This window comes from Protopterus annectens, chromosome 3.part1 (assembly GCF_019279795.1).
Source record: "Protopterus annectens isolate FY-2018-M chromosome 3.part1, PAN1.0, whole genome shotgun sequence".
Taxonomy (NCBI): Eukaryota; Metazoa; Chordata; order Ceratodontiformes; family Protopteridae; genus Protopterus; species Protopterus annectens.
This window is the reverse complement of record NC_056732.1, coordinates 1,465,827,424-1,465,853,162: the sequence shown is the minus strand read 5'-3', so window position 1 is coordinate 1,465,853,162 and position 25,739 is coordinate 1,465,827,424. Positions and strand designations below refer to the sequence as shown.

Here is a 25,739-nt window from a genome sequence, read left to right as displayed (position 1 = left end):
TCTTGCAGGAAATGTCTACGTTTCAGGGCAGGCTCTATGCACTATCAGTTCTCTGCACAAACTGTTTCAAACAAATGGCCAACAAAACCCAGCTATCTGCAAGGAAAATACTGCAAGCCCTAGGGTTCATGGCCTCATGCATTCTGCTAATTCCATATGCAAGACTGCATATGAGGAAACTTCAGTGGTACTTACAAAGTCTCTGGTGTCAACATTCTCAGGACCTGGAAACAGTGAGTCTTATCATACCTTGTCTAAGGGCAGAGTTCCTTTGGTGGGCAGAAGCATGCAACCACAACAAGGGACTTCCTTTCACTCAACCCCTCGCCGCCCAAACCCTGACAACAGACGCATCAGACTATGCATGTGGGCCTCACATGGCAGGCAAATGCATTCAAGGCAAATGGAGCCCAGAACAAATTCCCCTGCGTATCAATCAAAAAGAGATGCTAGCTGTACAGAATGCTCTGACAGTCTTCAAATACCTTATCCTTCCAGGACAGCTCCTGATAAAGACAGACAACACCACAGTTATGTGGTACATAAACAAGCAGGGTGGGACTCTTTTTCTTACCCACTCTGCAGGTTAGCCATGGCTCTGTGGAACACAGCCTTGAACATCCAAGTTCACCTACAAGCTCAATTCCTGCCAGGCAAGCAAAATTCACTGGCAGACGACTTAAGCAGAAATCTACTGGACCCTCACGAGTAGAATTGGAACCCAACTCATTCAAACTTCTAACCCATAAGTTGGGATCTCCAGAGGTGGACCTTTTTACCTCCCCCCAAAACCACCAATTGAACAAATTTTGCACTGGAAGGAGGACGCCCTATCCTTTACATGGGAAAACCTCTCAATTTATGTCTTTCCCCCTCTGCCCCTCCTCTCAAAAGTAGTACTCAAGATCAAACAGGACAGGTCAAGGGCAATTCTTATTGCCCCAGACTGGCAATGCCAGCACTGGTACCCACTCTTACGTAGACTGACAACAGTGCCACCCTGGCACCTTCATCAGACCCCTACCCTGCTGTCTCAGCAGGAGGGACAGATTTTGCATCCACAGTTGCAAACCCTAAACCTTGCAGTCTGGCTTATCCCCTGAATATACACCACCGGCAGCCCTCAGCAAACAGGTGCTGGATGTCATTCTTGAAGCCATAATGCCTAGTACTAGGAAATCCTATGCTGAGAAGTGGAAAAGATATTGTTCTTGGAGTCAGTCTCAAGGAAAGGACACTGCTGTGCCCAACTTACCTCAAATTCTTGATTACCTAGCAGAGCTGCTCCACAGAGGCCTATCCTTCTCCTCCATTAAGATTCATGCCTCTGCCATCTCAGCTCATTATAATACTGAGCCTCCTCTCTTTTCTCACCCTCTCCTCAAGCAGTTCCTGAGAGGAGCTAACAATTTAAGGCCCCCTAGGAGAGCTCCCACCCCAGCCTGGGACCTTAACTTTGTACTGGAAAAGCTCACACTTCCCACTTTTGAACCTGCTGCTTCAGCAGAGTTAAAATTCCTCTCTTGGAAAACAGCCCTACTTCTAACTATTACTTCAGCAAGAAGAGTGTCTGAGTTACAGGCACTAACCCTTTATTATTTTCCATGCTGACAGGGTTTCCCTCAGGAGTTACCCTTCCTTTATGCCCAAGGTGTTATCCAGTGTGGCTTTAAACCAATCCATCCATTTGCCAACCTTTTGCCCTAATCCTCAGAATAGAGGGGAAAGGATCCTGTACTCCTTGGACGTGCATAAACAGCTCAGGTTCTACCTTGACAGGACTAAGCCTTTCAGAAAATCTGACCAGCTACTAGTCATCTTTGCTACAGGGGCAGAGGGCAAGGGCATTTCAAAGCAAACCACTTCCAAATGGATAGCACACTGCATCCATTTCTGCTACAAGCACCATGGAAAACCTACCCCTCTGGGGATCAGAACTCATTCCACTAGAGCTACTTCAACCTCTACAGCATTTCTCAGGGGGTTCCCCACCAGGGACAGCCTGGAAGCTGCAACCTGGAGTTATGTACACACCTTCACCAAGCTTTACCGCTTACTTATTTTTTCTAAATCCTGAGCTGGATTTACTGCAACAGTCTTACAAGGCCTACTAGCGAGCCCCAACACTTCTTGACTAACTCCACCCTTCCTCAGCTTTGGGAATCAACTCGTGTGATGACTGCAACAGTGAAACATGAAGAACATAGTACAGTTGTGTACACTTACCATAAATGTAGATGTTCGAGTGTATTCACTGTTGCAGTCCTGGTTTCCCTCCCTCCAGCCCCCTGGCTTTCTCTATCCTTTTTTTCCTATCTTCTTTATGGCCATCTTTTATGGCAGGGGTATTTACTTTTTACTGGAGGTGTTCCACACCATGTAATAGCTTCCTATTTTGGGGGCTCCTGACATCTAGGGCAAGAAAAACTGATGTAATGTCGGCTGCATGTTTTATACCTCTGACAACCTGACATCATGGAAGAGGTGATAGCATCCGATGCAGAAATCACAAGACTCTGGTATTCTGGCCGAGTGAGGGCTACCTGCAGGCAGATAACCCAAGTGTGACGACTGCAGCAGTGAATACACTCGAACATCTACATTTATGGTAAGTGTACACAACTGTATTTTCCAGTGCGCCATGCTGGCAAACCAATCTGGAGGTGTACCTGTGCTTAATGAAGATAGTCGCACCCTTAGTCTTCCCGACATCATTTTGGGGTCGGAGTGTGTGGAATTGAGGTATAGCCTGGTAAGGTAGGGCTTCTCTCCGCACCCCTGATCCAAGTTGCAGTGACTGCACAGACATCCGCATCTTCCAGTGCAAGGAGGGCCTCCAGTGAGCCCATTTTCAGGTTAAGGCTCTTAGCGTTAAGCAGCATGACCTTCAATTTGCTTTTTGACAGATCTTTTAAATTGGAAAGTTTGTCTTTGGGACATTGCTTAAAAAAGGCACAATGGGGAGGCGAGAGCCTTTGCTAGGATCCAGAAACTCAGTGGTGACAGTTGAAGGCCATCTCTGGCAAACCATTCAGGCCTATCGACTATGTCATCCCAGGCAATAAGATACTGAATCCCCTTGAAATTATACCAGAAACTAAACCATTTGTTAAAATAATTTTTTTTTTGTTGATATTGTGGTATCATTCTTGGTGAAGGTAGGATGCTGTTTAGGGCTAGGACCATACCTGCCTGGAACACATACTCTGAGAGTTCAATCATGTCTGTCTTCATGTAGTCCAGGGAGGTATGTCTCAAGTCATTCACCCCAACATGTACAATGACAAAGTCGTACTTGTGCAGAGACTTAAGTGCTTGTGTGATGTGGTGGATTCTGGCACCAGACAGATAACTGACTGTGACCTTCTCCTTGTCATGTCTGGTGAGGGGGACATCGGTGTGTCTCACAACTGAGTCACCAATGACTAATGTGTTTGGTTTATTGTTGTGTCTTGTGGGCTGTAATGGTTTATTGTTTTGCCTTATGGGCTGCGTTTGTGAGACACTGGTTTGTTGTCTTCTGTGTGTGATGTGTTCGGTGTTATGTGTGGAATGTTTGTGAGTGTATTTTGGAGGTCTCTGCTGTTTAGGCAAGTTTTTATTGAGGACCTTTGCATAGGTGTGTGTGTGTGTGTGTGTGTGTGTGTGTGTGTGTGTGTGTGTGTGTGTGTGTGTGTGTGTTGAGTGGTGTGAGTGGTGTGGTGTGAGTGGTGTGGTGTTTGTGCTGACGGTCTCCTCTTTGTCAGGATTACTGACTGTGGTGCGATAGTGCATGGACTCCAGGTTACTATGTACATGCATTTCTCACAGGTGGAAGAATTATGCGCTAGGAGAAGAGATTTGTCAGTAAACATGCAGCAGTTGCTACACTGTCTCAGTATGGCCATGTCAACTAGGTTGGCAGGTGACAAAAATAAACTGCATTATACTCTATCTGAATATTTCCTATGTCTTGGTGGATAATATTCATTATAATTCTTTCCATGGCTTTACATATGAGACTAGTCAAACTTATGGTTCTGTAATTTTCCAGGTCAGTAGATGGCCTGCCCTTGTGTAGAGGGATAACTGCTGCATTCCCCCATTCATTAGGCATGAAACCAATTTGGAGGCTAATGTTCAACAGTGATCTTGGAGGGCTTGATCTGTCATGTTTCATGCTATTCAGGAGGCATACTTGGATACCTTCAGATCCAAGAAATGCAGTATTTTTTGCCTTGAAGTGTGCATTGAGGACCTGTTCACCAGTGATAGCCAGGGAAGTTATGTTCAAGTACATCTCTTGGGAGGTGTTAAAAGGAGAGCAGGGTGAAGTTAAAGCTAAATTTAAAAGCCAGTAGGCTTGCTGTATCCTCTGCCTCCATATAAATGGCTCCGTTTACAGTCAGTTCAAGTCACTGTTGTGCATTACCTTTGAGGTTGCAGATATAACTGAAGAAGACCTTGTGGTTGTTCTTTGCCTGGGAGGCTACCTTTATCCTAAATTTGGCTTTGGTGGACTTGGTAAGACTCCTGTGTTACTTAGTTAGTTTGAGAGGTTTCCTGACATACTACAGATTGCACTTCCTAGTTTTGGCCATGGTTTTCTTTGTCATATGATTTGTTGAAAATGGGATTCCACCAGGGTACCTTCTTTTTTAAGTTAAGTCTTGCACTTATTTTGGGTGGGTGGAGCTGCCTCATTGTAGAATGGATGTTCATGATGGTTTCTGTGAGCAGTTTTGTATGGGCAGCAGAGTTAGCACAGTTAATGTAGGGCTTGAAAATTTTGACAGTGCATAGTTCAGTAGTGGGAGGTTTGCTTTGGAATAATTCCTAAACGTTTGAGAGGGTCACACATTTTAGTTTCATTTCAAAGGAGACTGTGTTATGGTCTGATCTGACAAGTGATGGTGTACATGTGGGTGGCTGCTAAGTTCCTGCATGCTTCTGACAATCAAATCAAGAATGCTGACCCTCCAGTGGGTATACAAACTAGTTGGTCCTGAGCATGTGTGTTAATGAAGTCCAGGAATCTCTGGGCCTGCATATTGGAAGTTGTATATGTTTCCCTTTTTGTAGTAGGATAATTGAAATTGCCCAGGAACATAATGTTAGATTCAGTGGAGGGTGACTCCAAGACATTTAGGTATATAGTATAGGTACCTTAGGTCAAAGAGGGGGACCTTTAGCCTGCAGTGATATGGAATTGGACTTTATTTATAGTGTGTTGGACATGGAGAAGCTCAACCAAGTCATACTACTGGACCAGTCTTTAGTTGTGGCTGTTTTTGATGGATATTGCTACACATCCACCTTTTGTCCCTGTCTGTGCGGTAGCTGGTCAAAATGGGTGGAAGGCATTATAGCCTTTTACTGCCTGGGTGCTCTTTGTAGCTTTAAACTACATCTCTCTAATTACATATATATCAAAGTTCTCCAGGGCGAGGAGGGCTTGCAGACAGTGAAGCTTTTTATGTAAACTCCTGGCATTGAGCAGTAATATATTCAGGTTATCCTTGGCGAAGCAGCGTGATCTGTCAACCATATCCTCCCAAGCTGACAAATGTTGTACCCCCTTTGAATGACACCAAACACTAATCCAACTGTTAGTCAGTTATCTTCTGCTCATATTATGACAGCATCTTTGCAGAAGGTAGAATGTTGCTCAATGATAGGTTTCTACCAGCCTGGAACACATAGTCCGAGAGCTCCATCATGTCTCTCTTTATGTAGAACAGGGAAGTACACTAGTCATTTACACCCAAATGTACAATGACAGAGTTGCACTAGCACTTGTGGTTCAATTACATGAGTGCTCCATTATCTGGTGGGGCCTGGCCCCTGATAGGCAGCTGCCCATGACCCTCTGCTTCCTCAGCTTAGTGATTTGAACATTTGTGTCTCACAATGGAATCGGCTATGACTAGAACATTAGCTTTTGTGGAGGTTTGTCTCATGGGCTTAGGAGTCAAGGTTGTATGTTGCCTTGGTAGAATTTTTATGGGATTGCTGAGGAACCCTTTTGATGTAGCTACATCTAGGAGGCCTTTGAGGTTTAGGTAGATTACATTTTAGACCTCAGCATACGCAACTCTATGTGCATGGCCTTTAGTGTGAGTGGTAAGCAGCGTGTAGTGCTGTGTGTTTCTGACAACATATTTAGTAATTGCAGTGGTTGTAAGTGCCTTGCCTCCAGTGACAGTGTACAATTATATTGCTTGCACACTGTAACCAATTGTTGAAGAATTGGGCATTTGTCAGTAATTGAGACAATTGCTACGTTGTGTCAGGATGCCCATTTCCACCAATCTCACTCCATAGACCAGAGGAAAGTGTGTATTCATGGCTTCAGATGTTTACTCGATGGCTTATAAGGGGAGTTGTACCAGGGGCATCTAGCACAGGTTTGCTGGGCTCCGAGGCAAGTACATCTTATAATATTTTAGACGAGATTGTTAGAGCAATTCTTCTCTGTGCACAAACTCCAGTAATGGGGTAATATAGAGATATACAGCTGGTTTGCTTGGATGATATATGGCTAAAAATTACAATTTCTGTGTAATTTTACAGAGCGGCACTCCTGTATGCGCAAACCAGGTGATCATCTCATATACTCATACTCAAGAAAGATTGGAGGTTGTTTTTATAAAGAAAGTTTGACTCTTAAGTGCCTGCGTCTATACAGAGAGCTGTTCACCACCACTGCTGATGAACAGCATCGCACAAACACACCAACTTTGTACAGGCACATAAATCAGCAAACGGGCAAAATACACCACTGGCCAATCACAACAACACACTCTAAGGTTTCCTTAGAGATTCTCAAGCTCAGAAGAGACTAGGCTTCTCTCTACTGTTACTAGAGTACAGACCTAACTTTTCCAGCTGTAAAATCACTAAAAAGGAGCTCAAAGTTCAGGAACTTCGCAAATATAGAAGTAAAATTTCAGTAAGCACCGAAATAAACAAAAGTGCAGAAACCCAGCAGTTAAATAAAGTGAAGTACAACAGATTATTTAGATTACCTCTATTACAGTTACTGCACCACGTTCCACTGGGTTAGAGTATCCGCTGCTCATTGTTTTTACTAGTTAGTGACCAGATTGCCTACTTGGTAAAGATATTTTATTTATCTTTGCCACTTGGTACTGACACATATTAATCCTACAAATCTTTGTTACTTTTACACTTAACACTTTTTTGCACATGTTCATCGTGTTTCACTGTTGCAGTCATTACATTTGGGTAATCCTGCTGGCAGGTTGCCCTCAGCCGGCCTGAATTGCAAAGTCTTGGGTCCTGCGTCGGCTGCTCTCGCACCTTCCCTGACGTCAGGTTGTCAGGGGTATAAATGCAGCCGACGCCATTTTCTTTAGTCTTTCTTGCCGCGCGGTGCCCGAAGCAGAAGCTGTTCACAAGTGCCGGTCGGCCGACTCCTGAGATTTTCGTGTTTGAGTTTCAGATCCGAAGTCTTCAATAAAGCTAAGTACCCCATTGGGGAACTTTTTTCTAGTTCCAGACCGATGTCAGAAAAAATTAATAATTATATTTCTTGTGGAAAGCAAATACCTCACAAGGATTTTTATTCTTACTGTATTCCTTGCCTAGGCCCTAATCACAACGTTACTGGTTGTATGTTTTGTGCTAGATTTAACCAACGCACAATTAAGCGTCCGTATGACTTTGCTTTAAACTTTTTTGGGCGCCGATTTAATTATCCTGAAATGTCTGATAGCCATCCGACTACCGGAGTTCACAAAAACGCAAAGAAAAGGATAGAGAAAAACAATTGAGGCCCAAAACCAACGACGAAGCTTCTCCTAAGTCAGTCGCTGGTTCTCAGTGAGGAGCTTTTGCAGCCCCTGACGCCTGCTACTTTAGAGTCACAGGCCGCTACCGACTCCCACGGTATTGGAGCCTCTGACACTAATCCCTCAGATGGGTCTGGAGCTGCTGAACAGGTACCGGCTTCTGAGGGTGTATTCAGACCTAAACATCTTTACATTAAAATGACTTCAACTTCAAAGGCAAAGACTAAAGCACCTTCTAAAGCAAGGAAACAAACTCAAGAGCCACGTGGTTAGGCCTCTATGCCCAAAAAACAGATGCCCAAAATGGCTGAAGACTTAATTACCTTGATCGGGGGTTCCCATCCCCCTCATGATAAGAGGCCTAGACAAGACACTGACTATGAATCTTCAGATCAGGTTTCTATTTCTTCTGATTCCTCTTCTGATCAGGAATATTCTCTTCCCCCCCTATGAGGATTCTTATGCTGAAGAATCTGTTCCTTCAGCATCTCCTCCAGAGGACTATTCCTTTGGGGAAAACTTGCATACCATGAGGGAGCATTTCCACTGGGAGAGAGAAGATTTTTCAGAATGTAAAAAGCGGCTCAGGGATTTCCTTTTACTACCTCAGCACAGGCCTCTAGCCATTCCACCTGTGTTAGACATTGTAGATGATGTGTTTTCGGAGTCTAGTCTGACCCCTGACTCCTTACCCCCAGCTCCTGTTAAGCCTGACAGATATTACAGGGTTCCTGACTCACACAAATCTCTTTTTAAAAACCCTGCTGCTGACCCAGAAACTATTTCACAGGGCCCAAAGGGAGTTAAGGCTTCCACTGCAAAAAAACCAACCCCTTCTGACAGAGATTCAAGGGCACTGGATAGATGGGGAAAAAAGGTTTACACATCTGCAACTTTGGCTATAAGGGCCTTAAACTGTCAATTTCATATGCTTAAGTATCCGCAACATGTCATGGGATTGCTTAAACAGAAAATGTTGTTAAACTCTGAATGTGCAGAAAACAAGGAAATGCAGGATTTATTGTATGTTGCTGAACAAGTTGGAAAACCTACTTTGCAATGTGGTTTTGATTCTTTGGAGGCCTCCTGCAGGGCCGCAGTTACGGGTTCTGTAATTAGGAGGCGTGCTTGGTTAAAGGAACAAAATCTGCCTGATCATGTTAAAGTTAAATTACTAGATGCACCTTTACAGCATGATACTTTGTTTGGTGTTAAGGCAGAAGAGGTGTTAAAGAAAATGGAGGACAAAGCTAAATCTATGCAAACTGTTAAATATTTTTTACAAGTACAACCACCTATGTTTAGTAGACAGTGGCCTGCAAAAAATTGGTCCTTTCCTGTGTCAGACAGACCTCAAAGGGGCAGATCCAGATGCCCTAGGGGCAGATCCCAGGCGCAAGGTTCTTATAGGTCAAAGCAGTGGGGTGCTTCTACCTCCAAAGCTGGAGAAGATAGATCACAAACATACAGAAAACAGTCCCAATGACTTCCTCCTGCCTGCACCAAGCACTTATCTTCCGGCAGCACCCTTAGGGGGAAAATTAGCACTTTTTGCTCAAAATTGGCACATCATAACCCAGGACAAGTGGGTTCTAAACATTGTGTCACAAGGCTACAAGTTCCATTTCCATACTCTGCCAAAGGCAAACGGCTGGCCAGACCTGCCAAAAAAGCAATGGGCAGAGGCCCAAAAACAAGTTTGATCCCTCATAGACATGGGGGCCATTCATCAAGTACCATAGCAAGAGCAGGGACAAGGATTTTACTCAACTGTTCTTGGTACCCAGAATGGACAAGGCCTGGAGGCCAATACTGGACCTATCTATTCTGAACACATTCCTGGATATTCCAAAATTCAAAATGTTGACTTTGCAGCAGCTTCTGCCCATGCTGGGCAAGAATGCTTGACTTAAAGAGGGCATACCTGCATGTTCCAATCAGACAGTCATGCAGAAGATACCTAAGATTCAAGGCTGGTTCAATGCATTACCAATTCTCTACACTGCCCTTTGGCTTATCTACTGCACCCAGGGCCTTTACAAAGTGCCTGGCACCAGTAATTGTATTCTGCAGACAAAGAGTAATACAAATATATCCTTACTTGGGCAACTGTCTAATTCAAGCAGAGAACAAGGACATTCGTCTTCAACATCTGGCATTTGTGAAAAGACTTCTAACATGCCTAGGGTACACAGTCAACAAAAAGAAATCAAATCTAGTACCCTCTCAAAAGATAACATTCCTGGGTGCAAGCTTGAATATAACTGCCCAGATGGCTTATCTCAAACCAGACAAACAAAGGCAACTAACTATTTCAAAATGTTGGCAACAAAGGCCCAGTTATCTGCAAGAAAAATTCTGCAGGCTTTGGGCTTCATGGCATCCTGCATCCTACTAATTCTATATGCCAGACTGCATATGAGGAAACTTCAATGGTACCTAAAAAGTGTTTGGACTCAACATTGCCACAGCCTGGAAACAATGATTACTCTCATTCCCTGCCTGCAACAGGAGTTTCGATGGTGGGCAAAGGCTTGTCACCAGAACAAGGGACAGCCATTCACATTACCCCCAGCCAAGCAGTCACTAACAACGGATGCATCGGATTATGCCTGGGGGGGCCCACATGGCAGGAAGATGCATTCAGGGCACATGGTCCTCAAACCAAATGCATCTACATATCAATCAAAAAGAGATGCTAGCTGTTCAAAATGCCCTGACAGCCTTCAAGGACCTACTTCATCCGGGACAACTACTGATAGACAGACAACACCACGGTCATGTGGTATATAAACAAGCAGGGGGGCACACATTCTTACCCCGTCTGCATACTAGCCATGACCTTGTGGGACACAGCATTGACTTACCAAGTACATCTGCAGGCACAATTCCTGCCTGGAAAGGAAAATACTCTGGCAGACGAACTAATCAGGAACCTCATGGATCCCCACAAGTGGAAGCTGGATCCACAAATCTTCAGCATGATAACAAGGAAATGGGGATGCCCAGACATAGATCTATTTGCCTCCCCTCACAATTGCCAACTAAAAGGATTCTGCACAAGACTTATAACAGACAAGCATGGAAAGTGGACGCCCTATCTTTCAGCTGGAAAAACCGATCAGTATATGCCTTTCCTCCACTGCCTCTCCTCCCCAAGGTGCTCCTAAAGGTCGGACAGGAAAAGCCAAAAATGATACTGATTGCCCCAGACTGGCCCCGCCAGTACTGGTACCCAATCCTAAGGAACTTGTCTCTATGCTTGGACCTTACCTCATATACCTCGTCTACTGTCCCAGCAAAACAATCAGATCCTGCACAGCCAACTCAGGACATTAAACCTGGCAGCATGGCGTATAATGTAGTCATACAAAAAACACCTCTCAGTAAAGCTGTGATGGATGTCATTCTGGAAGCCAGAAAGCCTAGTACTAGAAAGTCTTATGCTGGAAAATGGAAGAGAGTCTGTGCTTGGAACCAGGCGCAAGGAACTGATAGAGCTGTACCAAATATTCCTCAGATTTTGCAATACTTAACTGAGATGCTGGACAAAGGCCTATCTTTTTCATCAGTTAAAAGTCATGCCTCTGCCATTTCAGCTCATTACAATACAGAGCCACCAATTTTTTTCTCATCCTTTATTAAAGCAGTACCTCAGAGGAGCCAAAAATATAAGGCCTCCAAGGAGATCACCAATACCTGCATGGGACCTCAATTATGTCTTGGAAAAGCTCACTCTGCCTCCTTGTGAGCCAGCTGCTACTGCTGATATAAAGTTTTTATCTTGGAAAACAGCTCTGCTCCTAACAATTACTTCTGCAAGACGAGTTTCAGAGTTACAGGCGCTCATGGCTGTGGACCCTTTTATCATTTTTTATCCAGACAGGGTCTCTCTGAGGACAAACCCAACATTTATGCCTAAAGTGGTGTCCAGTGTGGCTCCAAACTATTCATCTGCCAACTTTTTATCCAAATCCACAGAACAAAGGGGAGAGAATTCTGCATTCTTTGGATGTACACAGACAGCTTAGATTCTACTTGGACAGAACCAAAGCTTTCAGGAAAACAGCACAATTACTAGTGGCATATGCTGCAGGATCACAAGGAAAGGCTATCTGAAAGCAGACTATTTCTAAGTGGATAGGCCACTGCATTCTTTTCTGCTATTTACACCATGGCAAGCCAGTGCCTAAGGGCATTAGGCCACATTCCACCAGAGCTGCAGCCACTTCAGCAGCCTTTCTCAGGGGAGTACCAACCAGAGATATTTTAGAGGCGGCTACTTGGAGTTCAGTGCACACCTTTACAAAGCGTTATCATCTGCCACTCTACTCTAAATCCAGGGCAGGCTTTGCCACTGCAGTTCTGCAGGGCCTCATAGCCGCTCCTAATGCTGTTTAGCTCCAGCCTCCCAACCTTAGCTTTGGGACTCTACCCAAATGTAATGACTGCAACGGTGAAACACAAAGAAGATAGTACAGTTGTGTACACTTACCATAAATGTAGATGTTTGAGTGTATTCACTGTTGCAGTCCAGGTTACCCACCCGCCATCCCAGTTTTCTCTATGGATCTTATCTTTCCTTCTCTGATTTTATAAAACCTATGTGGTATATTTGCTTATAGATGAAGATAAAATTTATTTTGGTGCATCTTTTTATATAGATATATAAAGTTTGGCTACCCTTTTAGGGGGCACCTGACATCTGGGGCAAGAAAAACTGAAGAAAATGGAGTTGGCTGCTTCTTTTATACCCCTGATGACGTGACATCAGGGAAGGGGCGACAGCAGCCGACGCAAGACCCAAGACTTTGGAATTCAGGCCGGCTGAGGGCAACCTGCCAGCAGGATTACCCAAATGTAATGACTGCAACAGTGAATACACTCAAACATCTACATTTATGGTAAGTGTACACAACTGTACTTTCTGACTATTGCAGTAGTCACATCTGTCACATATTCTTTTATCTATTAGCCATATCTCTTATCACCTTTTTCCAGTCCAGTTGGTTGTTTCCCTCGGTCTTACACCAAGCGTAAGTTATTAACCCATCCTATTTTTTTTTTATTTCCCTTTGTCTGCATTGGCCAGTATTGCATCTCAATTAGCTGTTGCCCCTTCTATAGCCAGCCTGATAGCACTAGGTGTTTCGAAGCAGTGTAGTCATTGCCTTGTGCATCCTGAAAGCTCCAGAATGATTTAGTATGTCAGAAGAGTAAGTACTTACTTTACTTGGAGGCTACCTACTCTCCTCAGAAAAATTTAGTTGTTGCAATACACATATTTCACAGAATACTTTTCAATAAACCAACTTACGCTGAAACTGCCTAAGCTTCCCAAGCTAAAAAACTAAGCAACTTCAGATATTAGTTCACACAGCAATGCAACCATCTTCACGCTTCAATCATAGCCAGTACACACACCACTAAGAGTCACAAGGGTACAGACTCCAGGTCCTACTGCCTGCAGAAACTTCATCTAACCACTGTAATGTCTTAGTAATAGTGACTGTGCTGTCAGCATACAGACAGCAGCCTCACCGGGCTGGATGAGAATAGGGTGACTGTTAGCTGCTTTTCTGAAGGCAGGATCCAGGACATAATAAGGACTCTTAGATCCCAGCATCCTGACATGTACGATTAAGACCTGGTAATGGTCCATGTTGGGGTGAATGACCTTAGGAGCTCGACCCAGAAGGACTTTATTAAACTTGCTATGTATGTGTGTCAGGCAGGAAAAACACTGGTCCAGAATGGTATTTTGCCATCACCCACGAGTGTAGCGGGTGTCACTCAAGGGGGATCCAGCATGTGTCAGGTTATCTCTCAAGCCTTCCTGCTTTGCCGTGGATGGTTTGTACCTCTCGTGCCAAGGCTTTCGTATTCTGGGCAATGCCTTTGCTGGCCCCCCATAGTGCCTTTGTAGACAGTCCATCTGCTGAACATTCCAACATAGTAAATTCTAATTTGGAGCACATTAATGTCTCTCTACTCAGTGGCAAGAGTCTTTTGAAAAATAAATAAATAAATAAATAAATAAATTAAAAAGCCCAACCTTGAGGCTCTCTTGCAACTTGAACACATTTGTGTTTGTGTAGTTACTGAGACATTGTTTCAGACCATTGAAAGCAGACACATTTTCTGCATTCCTGGGCATAGTGTGTATCCCATCTTCTGGGACCTAGTGGCATTGTGGGAGAGTGGGTCATTTATAGTGGTTCTTTGTCAGCGAATATTATTGCCTTATGATGGCTCCCTTGGGGCACCAAATTTTATCTCCTAGATATTCAAATCATCATAAACAAGACTAATCAGTACTTCACAGCTTGCTATGGAATACTGTGTCCCCTTCTGAGCATGATAGGTGTCTCACCTCAGCTGAAATCCCAATTAAACCCAAAAGTTTTATACTGAGAGACTTCAACTGTCCAAGCTGGCTGACCTGCGCTGGCAAAGGTCAGCATGCCAGTGCTTCTTTGACATCATGAATGCTAACTCTGCATTACAAATAGTTAATCATCCTACTAGTGGCCCCATTATACTTGATCTAGTCCTTACAAATTTGGCCACTTCTTGCACACCTCCATTTGCATAACCGTAAATTACCTTTTTCCTTGAAAACTGGTGGTACTTCTCTTCTAAACATCATAGTGTTTAGTGACTTCTCAGAAGTAAACCTTCAGTTATTTGATTACCTAAATAAATCCCACGTAGTACTTCCTCTGAAGGATCCCATTGCTAAAGCTGTTGCTTATGCCTCTGACTTCTACCCCACCTAAGTAGTTGTATTAATAAGGGAGTGCATGTCTGCACCAAATATGAGAATTTCAAAATCAGGCCCCCAGTAGTGGAATATCGGTATAAATGAATTATATAATGAGAGAGAAATTGATTAATGCTTGTAAGAGATCTTGTCATACATACTCAAGAGCACACCTAAGCAAACCAGTGAAGTGCCTGAGGAAACCATTAGGAAGCTTGACGCAGAGTGTGATTTAAAAAAAGCCATAAAAATCAAAACATAATTGTAAATCTTTTACTATGGCAGAATGTTACACCCAGCAGTGTTTGGAACTAATCCACAACAGTACTGCACACTCTAACCCAAAACAAATGGCTAACATTATAGCTGATAAATGTAATGCAAATGTTACTACACCCACAGTTGTAGCTGTTCCACAGATTCCACAGGCAGCAGCTAAGAACACATCATCCATGGGTATGCCAGATTGGCTGATTTATCAGCCCCCTAATATGGCCTATCTGAACCCCTACTAAACCTTTGTTCTCGAAGCCTCAAAAACAGCCATGCCATTGTACAAGGGTGGCCCAGCAACTGATCGTGGTAATTACAGACCCAGTAGTCTCGTCTTGCATGTAAAGCTATGAAACCTAATATCTTAGACCTTCCTAATTTGGACATTGAAAATGTCTTAATACTGGACCATCATCAGTTTTGCTTTGTCCAAAGAAGGTACTGCCTGTTCATCCTCATTAATTTTGCAGGGTTTTACTAGGCTAATGAACACTAGGGTTTCTGTAAGCCTAACCTCCCTTGCACCTTGGACATCTGTATAGTAGAGTATGTTAGTAAGGAGGTAGTTAAGGGATATGTGGGGTGGGGTATGTTAATTGGATTTGAAACAGTACTGCATTCCACTCTACGGCTTTTTTTTGTTTGGATTACTATGTTAGTTGGGTGTTAATTTACTTACTGTCAACCTATGTCTATCAGAGACATGAGGGTCAGACCTTGGGTGAATTTGCGATTTCCCATCCAGTGATGGTTTCATTTGAATAAGGTCAGGGATGAACTCTGTTTCCATGTGGATGGTGAGAGACTATTCCATAGCACGGGGATCCTTTGAGACACACATGTCTTGCCTGCATGTTATCTTTATGTTGCAGGAAACATTCTGGTTTTTGGATATAGTGTTTCTAGTGCTGTTTGTTTTGTGGATTAACAAGAGATCCATCAGAGCTGGATTTGAGGATGCCTATATTTGCCAGACGTAGATCACCTGTCAATAACCTATGAGACACTGAGTACAGATTGGGCCTTAAAGTGATCTGTGTAGAACAGGTTATTCATACCCTGGATTCTCCTGATGAGAAGCCTTTGAGGGCATTCCAACTGTTACAAGTGCCTGCTTAGACATATGCCAAGGGGGCATTGTACTTTATAGATCTGATAAGGGTCGAGTAAAGTGGTACTACAACTTCCCTGGACCTGAACTCTATTCCCTTACTTATGATGTGGGCAACATCGAATGATTTCCTTACTACCCTGGCTATGTGCTTATTGAAGACCAGATTACTGCCTACACATGTTCCCAGATCCGTAACTACCATATCAACTTTTAAAGGTGTTTATCAGTGGAGTAATTAGCTTGAGTGGACGATTTTCTAAAGGGCACTTAATGCATTTCTTAGTGCTGAGTTTTCATCTGTAGCCTTGGCACCAGTCGTTTGTGTTAAACCACTTGTATGATGTTAGTGTCATGGGGGAATCTATGATAGCTCACAGTTTGCAGTCATTTGTGAATTTTGTGAGCCAGAAGCCTTAATAGGAGCAGGCAGTACTGAGCCCTGCAGCACTGTGCTGATGACTAGCCTCTTGGTGCAGATAGTATCACCAGTCCTAACTTCTTTGGCCCTCTCTGTGAGCCAGTTGTCAATCCAGTGAGTTATTTAAGGATTTAGTCTTAGTTTGGAGTGTTTAGCAGTACTTGAGTGGTGTATTGTATCAAATGCCTTTGCCAGGTCAAGGTGGGTGGCAAGCACCATTTTACCATCAATTGCATTGGTGACCCTCTCAAAGGAGTCTACCAAGTTAATTAGGCAAGACCTTCTCCTAATAAATCCAAACTGGAATGGGTCCAGTGTCTGTTGGTTGCCAACATCCTTGTTTGTTTCCATGATAATTAATTATGTGGCTTTGCGTGTTAGATTGATGGGTCTTGTAGTTCTTGGCGTTGGTTGATGGTCCTTCCTTATGATGAGATGACCATTTCAGTCCTCCATTCACTTGGAATGTAACTCATTTTGAGACAGTAGTTGAAGAGTGCCTCTGGTGGTACTGCTAAGTCATGTTTTAGGCTATTTAGGAGACAACCGGAGATGTTGTCAGGTCCCAATGAAGGAGTGATTTTGGCCATTGAGAGTGCTGCCAGAACCTGCTCCCTGTTGATTGTTTTGGGGGAGGGGGATATGTTAGAAGGGATTTCCTGGGGTAGTGGGGGGGGGGTGAAGTTAGAGCTAAATTTATCAGCCAGTAGATTTGCCAGGTCTCCCTTGTCAGTGAAGATGGTGCATTTACCACCGGTTCTGCACACTGCTGAATGTTACTTTTAAGATTCCTGACATAGCCGAAGAAGTCCTTGTGGTTGTCCTTATTGTGGGCGGCTATCCTGACCTCATAATTGGCCTTGTTAGGCTTTATTAGATCTCCTAGTTTCTTGTTTACTTGAATCGGAGAACTCTTGTCTCTGAGGGTTGCTGTTTCTGATTTTATCCATGCCTTTTTTTTCTTGTTATATAGGTTCATAGGTAGGTACTAGGCTATCTGCCCGAGGGCATTTATAAGCCTAGCCAGAGTGTCAGCTTTCACTGCCCAATTGATTAATTAACTGATCCTCTGACAAGCAGAGCCAATGAAGTGGTCCCAGGGGTGTATTTTCTGTTACCCATCCACTCGTCAAGGTTTCTCTTGAAGAGTGTTAGTGAAGGACTCTGCCTGATGTCATTTGGAATTTTGTTCCAAGGCATGGGGAGTCTGTGTGACAGGAATCTATCCCTCCAGCATGTTCTATTTATTGTTGTGGCGAGGTTTAGCTCACTAGAGCGTGTGGCTCGCAGTGACTTGGATTTCTTTAGGTGGAGCATGTCCATCAATTCTGAGTTGGACATGGCTTTGTAAGTCAAGCAGAGATCACCTCTGTGTAAGTGATATGCCACTGGGTACAGCTGGAGTTTTTTCAGTCGGCCTGCATAGGAGATATATTTGAGACCAGTAATCCTCTTGGTGAGGTACTTTTGTGGTCCTTCCAGCTGTTGGAAGTGTCTTGTGAGGTACATCCCAAATGGGGCATTGTACTCTATGATGGGTCTAATGAGTGACGAGTAGAGGGGCACTATAACCTCTTTATTTCTAGATGCAAACCCTTTAGTAATTAGATGGGCCACATAGAAGGATTTCCTAACTACTTTGGCAATATGATTGCCAAAGGAGAGATTACTATCTACATGGGTCCCCAGATCTCTTATTACCTCTTCTGTATTAAGGGGGCTGCCACCTGTGTGGTAATTCGTGGGCATTTTGTTTTTCCCAAACGGGATGACTATGCATTTTTTGGCATTTAGCTTGAGGCCATGACTTGACATCAGGTGTCCATCTCAGTAAGGGTGGAGGATGTCCATGTCAGCTGGAGAGTCAATTATTTGCAGTCATCGGCAAACCTGGTTAGCCATAGTCCTTCTGTGTTTGCCTGTACTTCTGAGAAGTATATGCCGAACAGTAGGGGTCCCAGGACCGAGCCTTGCGGGACACCACTTGTGACTGGTTTAGAGTTGGACCTGGAGCCTGCTATTCTTACCGTGTGAGTTCTGTCTGTAAGCCAGTTGGCAACCCATCTCGTGACGTAGGGGTTTATGTTCAGGCTGGTGAGTTTTTCTGTAATACTTGAGTGGGGAATGGTGTCGAAAGCCTTGGCAAAGTCATGGTAGGCTGTATTAACCACCTTTCCCTCGTCTGTGGCCTTGGTGACCGTCTCAAATAAGTCAACCAGGTTTAATAGGCATGATCTGCCCTTAACAAAGCCGAACTGGGTCTGGTCAAGTGTTTGGAGGTTCCCAATATCTTTGTTAATGAGTTCCATGGTGATGCGCTCCATAGCCTTGCAGACCAGGCTAGTCAGGCTTATGGGGCAATAGTTACCAGGGTCAGTTGTGGCCTCTCCTTTGTGGAGAGGAATAACCATTGCTGTGCGCCATTCTGTGTGCACATAGCCTGTTGAGAGGCTGAGGTTGAACAGCGTGTTTAGGTGGGGGGTTAGTTTGTTCTGTAGTTCGTGCAAGACGCAGCCTGGGACACCATCTGGTCCCATTGATGCTGTGTTTTTGGCTTTTGAAAGGGCTGTTTTCACCTGTGCGTCTGTGATTTTTGGGACACTACACTTTTCCGGTATTGTTGTGGGCCCTTTTGGAGGTGAGGGGGGGGTGAAGTTTGTACTGAATCTGTCTGCAGGATGTTGGCAATATCAGTAGGTTCAGTATATCTTGTGCTAGTTCAGTGCATATCTGCGAGTTGCCACTTAGATCCTTAACATAGCTAAAGAAGGCTTTGTGGTTTTCTTTTGAAACCTTGGCTATTTTTCTTTCGAAGTTAGCCTTGGATGATTTCATGAGGGACCTTAGTTTCTTACTGATACTGATCAGGAATGTCTTTCATTCTTGGGGTTTGCTTTTTTTCTGAACTAGTTTCCTCCTTCTATTGTATAGCCTGTTTATTGCAGCGGTCCACCAAGCAGGTTTCCTTCTCTTAGAGGAGTGAGTCTTGGTTTTGCTAGGGATGTCACAATCCATACATCCTTGTAGTTGCTCTTAGAGTGCATTTGTAAAGGTTTCTGCATCTTGGTCAGCGTTATCCTTTAGCGTGGGTGCTGTGAAACTTACCACCTCTGTCGTAAGTAAGGTGAAGTTTGCTTTAGAAATGTTTTTTACTGTGGTTTCCTTAGTTGGGGGTGGTGGTGGGGTGTGGACATCCAGAGTGATTAGTTTATGGTCTGATCTAACAGTGACGGGTTGATCTCCGGTGTGGAACACCTGTCGCCCATGTTGGTGATGACCAGGTCCAATATGTTTTCACCTCTGATAGGGTAGTTTACCAGCTGATCCAGGGCGTTTGAGTTGATGAATTCCAGGAAGAGCTGGGCCTGGGAATTTGTACTGGAGTAGTTTTCTCAGTGAAGGGTAGGGTAATTGAAACAGCCCAATATCAGGGTGTTCGGTAGGACCTTCATGTTTTTCAGTGTCTCCAGAAAGGTGGAGTGGTGGTCCTGTGTCATGGAGGGTGATCTGTAGCAGGCCACAATTTGCATTGCAGATTTGCCCGATGTTAGTTGCACGTGGATGATCTCGGAGATATCATGCTGCGCCACTAACCTGTAGGTTTGGGTATCCTTGATGAATATGGATACACCCCCTCCTTTTGTGTTTTGGTCTGTGTTCTGTGGCCGAAACATGTGGTATGAGTTGTAGCCGCTCTCTGGAGCCTTGAACCAGGTTTCAGTTACTGCACAGATGTCGATGTTCTCCATACTGAAGAGTGCTTTGAGCGCGTGCATTTTGAGATTTAAACTCCTGGCGTTAAGTAGCATAACCCTCAGTTTTTTATTAATTGTGCTGTTTACAGAGGTGGGTTTGACTTTTGAGCCTTGCCTAAAAAAGGCACTATGGGGGCAGCAAGAGCCTTGGCCAGTATTCGAAAGCCTAGGGGTGACAGTTGTAAGCAGTGCCTTGCGAAGCAGTGCAGCTTGTCGAGCATGTCATCCCAAGCTGATAGACACTGGATCCCCTTTGAATGACACCCGAAGCTTAGCCAGTTGTTGAAATTTATCATTTTTTTCTTTATACTGAGGTATCATTCTTGGTGAGGGCAAGATGCTACTCAGGGTCATGGTCATACCAGGCTGGGCTACATGATCAGAGAGCTCTTCCATGTCTCTTTTCATGTAGTCCAGGGAGGTTTGTCTCAGGTCATTCACACCAATATGAACAATGACAGAGTCCTATACACTGTTAAAGTAATGATTTCACCTGTGGAGTTTCTTTTGGTGTTTGATTTGGTCTTATGGTAGGTACAGCAACATCAATGTAGCTATTTATATACTAATACAGGATTACTTGGAATAGTTCTGCATAGGTAACTGTGATTTCATGGTTTGTGTGAGCCCTGCAATTTGACAGACTGTCGCTTAATAGGATGCAGTTTGCTTAAGAATAGTTCCTAACTGTTCCAGGTTTAGTTGGGTTTTCAGAGTTTATTTTTTATTCAGAAATAGTTAATTTAGAAAGAGAAAGTTCATCAATGAAGATGTGAAATGGGGGAGAGATGCAACACTCTCCCATATTGGTTAGTACTTGATCCAATATGTTTGATTCTCTGGTTGGAATGTGCACTATCTGATTCAGGTTGTCCATTTTGATAAAGTTCAGGAAACATTGTGCTTGTGAGTTACAGTGAGTGTACATTTTCCAGTCCATAGACTGTAGTTACTCGTCCGTGAATAGGGTATTTGGCTAGATGTTGAGCACCTGTAGTAGGTCCAGGTATGAGTTGTGAACTTCATGAGTCATTGACAGTGACCTGTTGCTGCAAAATAACTGAAGCAGTCGATAAGTTATGCAGTACCTACATCATATCCAGATCTAGCCAATGCCTTTGACACTGTTCCGCAGATGTTAAGAAATTTGTAAATTTACATTCTTATATTGTGCAGTGGATAGCTAAGTGGTTGTCTGACAAAACCCATGTGGGTTAGAGTCCCTGGTGCCACTTGGAAAGCAAAGAAGTTAGCAGTGGTGTACCGTAGGGCTTATTGTTGGGCCAGCTCTTATTTGACATTTATTTCTCAGACCTTCAGGCCAACACTCCATTCCTGTAGTTGTTTAAATTTCCAGACTAATCAGCCAAACAAGAACACAAACTAATAAAAAACAAAAATCCAAAGAAACACACCAAGCCAGCAGGAATTGTAGTTAGCGCTTTCGTTTACTTCATAAGCAAACTTCATCAGACAACAGTTAAAAACCACAAATATAAATATGAAAAACAATACCATAATTAATTTTGGTAAAAAAAAAAAAAATTCACTTAATAGGTGATGCACTATCCAGTGAAACATTTGTCATAAGGGATCTAGACAGTCTTGTTGACAGTTCCTCATTATTTGACCATCATGTTTCAGCAGTAGTTTGAAAAGATTTCTGTCTGACTTATCTAATTTTCAAAGGTGTCTTCAGTGGATTCTAAGAAGTCTTAATTCCCCTTAACTCGTATCTCACTGACCTACTCTTGAATGTAATGCTCCTTCTGGCTTGTATTTGTCTAAATATATCACTCAACTTGAAAGGCTTCAGAGATCCTTAAATAACCAGATCAATGGCCTCAAAAATTTTAGTTATCAGGACAGAATTCCCTGGTTTATTTTGTTTTACCCTCTGCGAGGCTGGAGGGAACTTTTGAATAGGGTTTTGTGGCTGTACTTGTAATGGTCTGCAGACTGATAGCCTAATACGTGCCAATGAACCTAAAATGTCTGCCATCAGTAATATGAACTATCCAGGGCCAAGCGTATTCTCATAAACCTATGTCTGGGCAAGTACCTTATTCAGAATCGGTCACAGGAGAAGATACATAAGGCCTTAACTTATACAATGGAATATTTTTATAGCCTGGATTTATCTCTCAGCCTGCCAGAATCCAATTTGACTTCATCCAGTGATGTTCATACAGGCTTTACTTTGGTACTGCATAGGAGAAAGAAGAATTCCTTTCTGCATTTTTTTTTCAGGAACTTGTCATGTAAGGACTCCATATCAGCCCAGGAATCCATGAGAGTTCCAGGCTGTATTGCATCTGTCATTCTAATTGTACATCTTCTGTCTGCCTATGAGGAAACTGTAGTTGTTTCTAAGAAACATGAGCAACAGCATGAACATTTACTGGAGACCCATATCCTAGTTTTGTCTTGTATGAAGAAAGAAGGAAAAGGAATGTTGAACTATTCAAATACAGAACAGTGAAGGGTTTGCCTTTCAGACAGCTTCTTCCAAATTGGAAATTGACTATGGAAGCCTTCGACTCTGTGAAGTGGGCGGGTGGGGGACACCCGAAGAGAAGCCATATAAACCTGAAGGGAAATGGTGGCCATCAACTTGAGCACATTAGGAAGCTAGGAGTTCTATATTTGATTATGGATAATACAACTGCCATGTGGTACATAAACAGATGAGAAGGTACTTTATTTGTATCCTGTCTGTGGATTGCTTCTATGGGCTTCAGAATAAGTTGTACAGGTTCAGATGTACTCAAGGGCTACTTTCATCCAGTCTCAGTAGAATACCTTAGCAGATTAGTTAAGCAGTACTTCAGCAGATCCTAATGAGTGGATGTTAGACAGGGACACCTTCCTTGACCTTTCTTACAGGCAGGGGGGGACTGTAAACCTAGTTGTCTCTCTGAGCAGCAGATGGTTACAGAAACTCTGCTTTAATACACTAAGCAAACTGGCTTGAGAAGGGGATGGCTTGAATTTGGCAGGTTTGTTTTTATATAGGTTTCCATCCCATACTCTTATCCCCAGATAATTCAGAAAGTAAGTGAGGAGAGAACAGAGGTGATGTTGATTGCTCTTTTTTGGCCAAGTTAGCATCATTTTTCCCTTCTGCTATCGATAGTGAGGAACCATGCCTGCTGCTCCAGAATATGACCTCCTGACTCAGCTCACACAGGTCCATGTTAAACCCACAAATGTCCATACTCAGATTGTGAGGAGGATAGTCCCTTTCTACCCTTTGGGAACCTTTACTCAGAAGACATCCTTAATGAAGGATGATAGGAGTGTAAGTACAAGGTAATGTTATCTAGTAACATGGAAGAGGTTTTCTAGGCAAAGGATGGATTGAAATCCATGATCATTTGAGGTATCCATGCTTTTACAGTATTTGTCAGAGCTGTTTACTTCTGAGTTCAAGTATGCTTCTAGCAAGGTATATCTGTCAGCCATTTCAGCCTACTTGCCCATAAAGCCTTCTTTGACATGTAATTGTTCTGTGAAGCAGTTTCTTGAAGTAGTTGTATACTTCTTCCACACACCCAGGAAAGAAGTCCCTCATGCATGGGATATGAATTTCATCCTAGAGATATTAACCTACTTTCTTTTGAGCCAGCAAGTACAGCAACCCTCAAATACCTTACTTGGGAGACTCCTCTTCTCTTAGCTGCAACTTCAAGCATCAAGCATTGTGTAATAGCCCCTCCAAACCTTCCTGAAAAAGCTTGCCAAGTTTGTACCCAAGCCCCTCGTTAATACTAAAAGTTGTTACAGAAGTCTGTCTAAATGAAACTGTTCAGATTCATTTTTTGTTTCCGTACCCCACATAACAAGAGAAAAGGATTTTACATTCCCTTTATGTGTACAAAAAGCACATATTACCTGGGCAGAAAAGGATTCCAAGCAGTTGTTTCTTTTATTACAAAAGTAAGGGGGTGCCATTGTCTGCTCTAAAGAAACTACTTGCAAATAGATAACTCATTGCCTGTCCTTCTGCTGTGTGGCTTGTCTGATGAGAAGATGCTATAAGGACCTTTTAGATCTAATTCTACCAGAGGCCCAGCAGATAACACTGACTTTAAGGGGGGGGGTAGCACCCAAGACTTCTTCATAGCTCTTGTTGTACTCAACTCTGTAGCTTAGATATTTAGTCTTGAATCAGAGCAGGATTTGTTTATACTGTCCTGCAGGGGAGCTCCATTTCTTCTGTGGATGTTAGCAAATTACCCACCACTGAAAGAGAGAGAGAGAGCTTTAGAATCATCTCTGTTGTGATACTAGGTGTTGACGTAGAATCACTGTTACAGTTACAATTCTTCCCTTCCCAGAGGCATCCAAAATCTGCAATGAAATCCCAGGTCTCCCCCTTCAACTACTGTTACTCCTTTGATGGATTTTGTCCTCCCTTTTTCGTAGTCTGCCATAAGATGGCCACTCTTTTGGGATGGTTGCCCTAGCTGGCCCTATGGGGCTGCTTGTGGTAGGACCCCCTTTTTTTTTCTAGAGGATTTACTCCAGCCTGTGGGGTGCGTGGACAAACTAAAGATGGCATGGGCTAACAACATCTTTATATCAGGAGCATTCACATGACCCTGTGAAGGTGAAGTCGGACAGTTTTGGGGTAGGGGGAGGTGTTCAACTCTGGAAGACTGGCCAGATGTCCAGCCTGGACCTGTGGCAAAAATCTCACTGTTATGATGACAGCAGCAATTGTACTACAGTAGCTACTGTTATGGTATGTTTCTGATATAAGTTCCTTATGCAACTGTGCTTTTTGGGTGACTTCTAAAATAAATACTGAGCTAACAGAGAGCTAAAGCTAATAAGTGTGACACTACAAAAGCAGCTTTTTTAGTTTGGTTTATATGTAGCAAGCAGATTTTGTCTTGTACATAGCTGTCCTGCCATTTTCTGTATTGTTTTGATGTATGATGTGGTCCATGATGACTTCCAAAAAATAACTACGAAATTTGCAGAAATAAGTATGTGTTCTTTATAAAATAAAAAACAAGAAATAATTGCATTTTGTGGTTGCATTTTCCTTCTGTTCTCTAAGATGTCTGTACATGCAGTGATGTCTACAAACTGACTGCTCAGATATTATGGGAATTAGTGAGATGACAGTGTCATTTTAGCTGACATAAGCCTGCCATTAAACAGATCTGGTCACTGACATGAAGAATTGCTTATCATGTGAGCTGGTTCAGATACTTAGCTGTCTGCCAAAAGTGGCCTTATTTTAGTTGAGCTGAAGTTGTTAATTGCGTTAGCCTTTGTGGATATAAATGCTTTCCTGAACACTGCACTGGTACAATGAGTCAAGAAAGTCAAGTGTGACCTGCTTGTTACTACTGGAAGTTCTGGGTATGTCAAAGGCTTTTCACCAAGTTAGGGTTATTAATCAGATCTGACTTGTTTTATTGATCAAACTGCAAATGGCTGGGTTATATGCCACCCTGTTTATATATTGCTGTTTAATTTGCAGCCACCCTGCGTGCACTCTATCTAAGTGACAACGATTTCGAAATCCTGCCGCCAGATATTGGGAAGCTCACAAAGTTGCAGATAGTGAGTAATTTATCTAAATTCTTGGAAAATCAATTCAGTTTCA

At 43.2% G+C, this 25,739-nt stretch overlaps 1 protein-coding gene across 2 annotated transcripts in view; it reads left to right on the top strand.

Annotated features, from left to right (window-relative positions):
• The window catches only part of RSU1 (Ras suppressor protein 1), a 1,003,924-nt gene that overhangs the window by 380,831 nt on the left and 597,354 nt on the right, over positions 1-25,739 (top strand). For both annotated transcript variants that reach the window (XM_044067536.1, XM_044067535.1), the window contains exon 6: positions 25,614-25,696. In XM_044067536.1, the coding sequence (XP_043923471.1) occupies positions 25,614-25,696 (83 nt within the window). The remainder of the gene's footprint in view (positions 1-25,613; positions 25,697-25,739) is intronic.